Here is a 6,129-nt window from a genome sequence, read left to right on the forward strand (position 1 = left end):
TGTGGGACCGCCCCGTGCTGGGATGGGTGGGCTCGGAGCGGTGTGGGACCGCCCCGTGCTGGGATGGGCGGGCTCGGAGCGGTGTGGGACAGCTTTGTATTGGGATGGGTGGGCTCGGAGCGGTGTGGGACAGCTTTGTATTGGGATGGGTGGGCTCGGAGCGGTGTGGGACCGCTTTGTATTGGGATGGGTGGGCTCGGAGCGGTGTGGGACCGCTTTGTATTGGGATGGGTGGGCTCGGAGCGGTGTGGGACCTCTCCGTGCTGGGATGAGTGGGCTCGGAGCGGTGTGGGACTGCTCCGTGCTGGGATGGGTGGGCTCGGAGCGGTGTGGGACAGCTTTGTATTGGGATGGGTGGGCTCGGAGCGGTGTGGGACCTCTCCGTGCTGGGATGAGTGGGCTCGGAGCGGTGTGGGACCGCCCCGTGCTGGGATGGGTGGGCTCGGAGCGGTGTGGGACCGCTTTGTATCGGGATGGGTGGGCTCGGAGCGGTGTGGGACCGCTTTGTATCGGGATGGGTGGGCTCGGAGCGGTGTGGGACCGCCCCGTGCTGGGATGGGTGGGCTCGGAGCGGTGTGGGACCGCCCCGTGCTGGGATGAGGGGGCTCGGAGCGGTGTGGGACCGCCCCGTGCCGGGAGCGGGGCTCTCACACCGGTGCGGCACCAGTCTCTGCTGGTGTGGTGGGGCCCATACTGGGACAGGGATCCCCCAACTGGGGGCTGTGGGTTCCAAACTGGTTTCGCGCCCCCCCCCGCCTCATCCCGCCTACACCCGCGCTCCCGCCGCTGTGCTCACGCGCGCGATTACGTCACGTCACGCCCCGCCACGCCCTGCCACGCCCTACCGGAATCACGCGCAGCTTCTGCGCATGCGCCGCTCTGGCCTCGCCCATCGCATGCAAATGAGGCGTGTGGTCACCGCCCCCGACAGGGCGCGTGCGCGTTGTGTGAAGGGCCGGGGCGTGGCCGGCTAAACCTCGCCCGTCCTCTATGACGTCACACGCGGTTCGACGGGCGTGGTCTGAGGAACCCCGCCCATCCCACCTGAGGGGGCGTGGGCGGGGCCAAGCGCCACTCCCCCGCCCACCTGCGGCTCGTTGCCATGGCGACGGCGGCTGCGCGCGGGCACGCGGGCGGGGCTGCGGCCGCGGCGGGCTCGGGGCGCGCGCTGGCGGCGGGAGAGGGGCGCCCCCTGCCGGAGCGCTGTGAGGGGGGGGTCTCTGAGGGAGGGAGCTTCTGAGGGGAGGGGGTCTTCAAAGTGGGGGGGGGGTCCTTGAGGATGAGGTGAAGTTTCTGAGGGGAGGGGGTCTTCAAAGTGGGGGGGGGTCCTTGAGGATGAGGTGGAATTTCTGAGGGGCGGGGGTCTTCGTAGTGGGGGGGGTCCTTGAGGATGAGGTGGAGTTTCTGAGGGGAGGGGGTCTTCATAGTGGGGGGGGTCGTTGAGGATGAGGTGAGGCAGTTTCTGAGGCGAGGGGGTCTTCGAAGTGGGGGGGATCGTTGAGGATGAGGTGGAGGAATTTCTGAGGGGAGAGGGTCTTCAAAGTGTGGGGGGGTCCTTGAGGATGAGGTGGAGTTCCTGAGAGGAGGGGGTCTTCAAAGTGGGGGGGTCTTTGAGGATGAGGTGGAGGAGTTTCTGAGGGGAGGGGGTCTTCAAAGTGTGTGAGGGGTCCTTAAGGATGAGGTGAGTCAGTTTCTGAGGTGGGGTCTCGGGGGTCCATAGCCGGGCCTGTGCCTCTCGTGGGGTCTCTCTCTGGGGGCTTTCCTGAGCTCCAGGCCCGTTTGTTGGGGTGGGGGCTGCCTGAGGAGGTGCTGGTCTCGGTGGAGGAAGGGGTGCCTTGGGGAGCGCTGGCTTTTGGGGGAGGCTGGAAATGAAGCCCAGCGCCGTGTCCCTTTCTCCTGGGAAGCCCTTTGTGGGTCGGGGACACTTTGTGGTGGCTTCGGGACCCCCGAGAAGGGACGCTGTAACTTAGAAATGGCATAAAACCCTCTCCAACAGCCCTGAGCTGCTCCTGCCGCCTTCCCCAGGTGACACAGCCGCCACCATGGGATCTGTGCGTTCGCTGTCCGCCGTCAGCGCTGCCCCGAGCCGGGGGAAGCTCAGGGATGAGGAGGATGAGGATTTATTGTCCGGCCAGGAGCCCGTGGAGGACATGGCCAAGATTCCCTACATGGAATTCATGGGCCAGGAGAGCGTTACCTGTCACACCTGCCGAGGCACCGGCCGCATCCCCACAGGTGGCTGCTCCTCTGGGGCCTAAACGGCCCAAAAAAATCCAGCTCTAAATGGGAAAAAAAAAAAAAAAATTAAAAAAAGAGTGATTTTTTTAATGTGTTGTTCTCTTTGCTTTCCAGAGCAGATGAATGAGTTGGTGGCTCTGATCCCCCACAGCGACCAACGGCTTCGTCCTCAGAGAACGTAAGGGACGAGTTGTTTTATCACTTGTTGCTGCATTTAGGGGTTGTTTTCACCCCCTCAAAAAATAGGATTTAAAGGGTGATTTAAAATATTTCTACTCAGGGCACCACGATCTCACCTCCACCTTCCATCCCGTCCCTTGAGTTTTGGGAGCAACTGTAAAAAAAAAATCCCCAAAATGCTGCTTGGGTTGCTGATTACCCAACCCCAAATACGTAAAAGAAGGATTTTGAGTTGTTTTGATATTAAAAAGTGACAGCAGCTCTTGGGTGCTCCTTTGGGTGAGGTTTCTGAGGACACAGGTGAAAAACATAATTTTTTTGTGGGTTTTTTTTTTGTTTTTTTCCCCCCCAGGAAACTCTATGTGCTGCTCTCAGTGCTGCTCTGCCTGCTGCTGTCCGGCCTGGGCATTTTCTTCCTGTTCCCCCACTCCGTGCTGGTGGATGATGGTGGCATCAAAGTGGTCCGGGTGTGGTTCGACAGGGAAAACTCCACCGTCCTCCTGGCCATCACGGTACGTTTTCTGCGGATTTGGGAAGATAAATCAGCAAGGGGGGGGAACGAGCCAGCAAGCTCAGGGTTGTTTTTAATCCCCTCCAGGCCACCCTGAGGATCAGGAATTCCAACTTCTACTCGGTGACAGTGAGCAGCCTGAGCAGCCAGGTGCAGTACATGAACACCGTGGTGGGCAGCCAGCAGCTCGCCGGCGTCTCCAGCATCCAGCCCCTGAGGGATAAACTGGTACTGACTGGGAGTTCTGGGAGCTGCACCTCGGGATCTCGGTGGCCAGTGGCCGCAGCAGCTTTTGCTCTGCCTGTTCCCTCAAAAAATGGGGTTGAAGGGTGATTGAACCGCGCCGAAATCTGAATTTTCCGCTCCGTTGCAGGTGAATTTCACCGTGAAGGCAGAGCTGGGTGGATCCCTGTCCTATGTGTAGTAAGGAGCTGCTTTGATTAAAATTTGGGAAGTTAATCCGGGAAGCACTCACTTCTCCTGCTCGATTCCTTTGCCAGAAATTTCCTCACGGTGCCGTGAGATGGTTTTGTTAACACCAAAGTGAAAAATACCGGCAGGAGCTGCCAAAACCCCCCTCCCAAATTCCTCGAGTTTTTTTCACCTGCTGACCAATTTCCTTGATCTTTTCCAGTTTTTTCTGCACTTTGCCCAAGGTGAAGGTCCACAACATCGTGATCCTCATGAGGTGGGTGCTGCTCCTTCCCGCTTCGGGATCTTGGAGCTTTTTCCCACTCCCAAAATTCTCTTCTGTGATCCCTGAACCCCGAGGGAATTCCAGCCACCCATCTGGGCTCCAGGGAGAAACTCCTGCCTTTGCATTTTCCCCAAATTCCCCCCAAATCCACCTCAGGATCAGGTTTTAACCCAAAATATGGGGTGGAGCGCACAGCTCCCGCTCTTTTCACCAAAACCCCCAGGAACTTGGGGTGGGGTTTTTTTTTGAGGAGAAGAGGAGCTGTGTGATAAATACCAAGCTGCTGGGTTGTCCCTTTGCCCTGCCAGGACCTCGGTGAAGCTCTCCTACATCGGCCGCAGCGCCCAGAGCACCCTGGAGACCTTCCACTACCTGGACTGCAGCTCCAACTCCACGGCCCCGCTGCCCCCGCTGGCCTGGGGGGCTCCCTGAGGGTCCCAAGGGCTCCCTGAGGGTCCCAAGGGCTCCCTGAGGGTTCCAGGAGCTCCCTGAGAGGGTCTCAGAGGCTCCCTGAGGGTCCCAGGAGCTCCCTGAGAGGGTCTCAGAGGCTCCCTGAGGGTCCCAAGGGCTCCCTGAGGGTTCCAGGAGCTCCCTGAGAGGGTCTCAGAGGCTCTCTGATGGTCCTGAGGGTTCCCTGAGGGTCTCAGAGGCTTCCTGAAGGCCCCAGGAGCTCCCTGAAGGTCTCAGAGGATCCCTGAGGGTCCTGGATACTCCCTGAGGGTCCTGAGGGTTCCCTGATGGTCCCAGGAGCTCCCTGAGGATCCCAAGGGCTCCCTGAGGATCCTGGATGCTCCCTGAGGGTCCTGGATACTCCCTGAGGGTCCTGAGGGTTCCCTGAGGGTCCCAGGAACTCCCTGAGGATCCCAGGGGCTCCCTGAGGGTCCTGAAGGCTCCCTGAAGGTCTCAGAGGCAAACCCGGCAGCTCTGCTTCCTCCTCCCCTTCCTTTTTATTTTTGGGAAGGATTCTGGAGCTCTCCCTCCTCAGTTAAAGGCTGAAATCCCAAAGATTTGCCGTGGCTCCCACCTGTCGGGAAGCTCGACGCTGTCAGGCCGTTTTGGGGTGAACACGTTTTGTTTCTGAGAGTGGATGGATTTATTTTTTTCGGGGGGGGGGGGAATGAATTTCTTTTCCAGAACCCCCCAAAAAAAGGAGCGGTTCCCACCAGGAACGTGCCTCTGTTACACCCTGGAAGGAGGCAAAGGAGCCCAAATCTTTGGAATTAACATTTTTCCTCCTTTTTTTTTTGTTTTGTTTTGTTTTGTTTTGTTTTGTTTTCCCCCTGTTGGCATTCCAGAGGCTCTTCCCCGGGGGTTTGAAATCCGGGAATTTGCTGGGGGGTTTTTTTGTGCTCCACTTCCCAAAGCAGCGGGGACTGGAGGGGGTTCTGTGGGAGGCTGGGATTCCAAGGCCTCCCCGCCGGGAGCTGGACATTCCTGCCCGCCGCTATCCCCAGGAAAAATCCAGCTGCCAGCTCTCCCCCGCAGCCTTTTGGCATTTTGCCCCTTCCTGGGGAGCCTTTTTCTGGAATTTCCCATGGGACTCGGGAGCCGGGCGCAGCTGCAGGTGAGGGAATCCTTCCTCAGTGGATTTTCCTGGATTTTTTTCGGGTGACAGTGACGCAAAATCCACGCCTGGCTCCGTTTTCCACCAGGAGATTCCTGCCCCTGTGGTGTTTTTAGGGCTGAATCCTTCATTAAACTTGATTTGGATATTTCCCTGTGCTGTCCTTTATCTTTTTTTTGGAGGAGGGGAGGAAAAAAGCTCAGGATTTATCCAAAAATCCAGTGCTCTGCCGGGGTTCCTTCTTTGGTGTTTTTTGCCCCAAAATCACTGATTTGCTGATGGATTCCCGTTCTGGGGTGGGAGGGATGCTAAATCTCATCCCATTCCACCTCCCACCATCCCAGGGATGGGGGAAACCTCTGGGAATTCCATCCCCGGAGCCTCCCTTCCCTCACAGGGAGGAATTCCTTCCCAAAATCCCACCCAGACCTCCAGATCCCGGTGGGAAGCCGTGTCCCTTTGTCCCAAATCCGTCCCCAGCTCTCCTGAAAGGTCACCCTGGATCCTTTCCCTTCTCCAGGCTCAAAAATCCCATTTTTTCCCAGCCCTTCCCAGGGTTTTTTTGGGTGAAAATGATCCTGGATCCTTTCCCTTCTCCAGGCTCAAAAATCCCATTTTTCCCAGCCCTTCCCAGGGTTTTTTTGGGTGAAAATGATCCTGGATCCTTTCCCTTCTCCAGGCTCAAAAATCCCATTTTTTCCCAGCCCTTCCCAGGGTTTTTTTGGAGGAAAATGAGGGGAGGGAAAAGCTCGACCAGTTGCTCATTCCCAACTGGGACCAGTGCCCGGAATCCCGATCCCAACCTCCTTTCCCCCAAAACACAAATCCCCCAAATCGCCACTAAATTTTCCTTTTTTTTTTTTTTTTTTTTTTAATAGGAAAAGAAAGAATTCCCAAACTTTGCCTTTCCTACATTTCCCTCCCCTCCTTGCTGGGATC

At 57.7% G+C, this 6,129-nt stretch overlaps 1 protein-coding gene across 2 annotated transcripts; it reads left to right on the top strand.

Moving 5' to 3' along the window:
- The first annotated feature begins 1,154 nt into the window (after positions 1 to 1,154).
- TMEM106C (transmembrane protein 106C) lies at positions 1,155 to 5,342 on the top strand. 2 transcript variants are annotated; one of them, XM_040088474.1, is made up of 8 exons: positions 1,155 to 1,205; positions 2,026 to 2,235; positions 2,353 to 2,416; positions 2,771 to 2,930; positions 3,017 to 3,157; positions 3,303 to 3,352; positions 3,564 to 3,617; positions 3,935 to 5,342. In XM_040088474.1, the coding sequence occupies exons 2-8, from the start codon at positions 2,043 to 2,045 to the stop codon at positions 4,056 to 4,058; spliced, it is 786 nt and encodes a 261-aa protein (XP_039944408.1). In that variant the 5' UTR covers positions 1,155 to 1,205; positions 2,026 to 2,042; the 3' UTR covers positions 4,059 to 5,342. The 2 variants fall into 2 exon arrangements, with proteins under 2 accessions (XP_039944408.1, XP_039944409.1); XM_040088475.2 differs by lacking the exon at positions 1,155 to 1,205 and adding an exon at positions 1,653 to 1,681.
- Positions 5,343 to 6,129: the final 787 nt, after the last annotated feature.

This window comes from Hirundo rustica, chromosome 30 (genome assembly GCF_015227805.2).
Source record: "Hirundo rustica isolate bHirRus1 chromosome 30, bHirRus1.pri.v3, whole genome shotgun sequence".
Lineage (NCBI taxonomy): Eukaryota > Metazoa > Chordata > Aves > Passeriformes > Hirundinidae > Hirundo > Hirundo rustica.

Coding starts and splice junctions, on each gene's coding strand:
- TMEM106C (XM_040088474.1), top strand. CDS start 2,043: ATGGGATCTGTGCGTTCGCTGTCCGCCGTCAGCGCTGCCCCGAGCCGG. Junction 3,158..3,302: donor AGCCCCTGAGGGATAAACTG/GTACTGACTGGG, acceptor GCTCCGTTGCAG/GTGAATTTCACCGTGAAGGC. Junction 3,618..3,934: donor AACATCGTGATCCTCATGAG/GTGGGTGCTGCT, acceptor TTGCCCTGCCAG/GACCTCGGTGAAGCTCTCCT.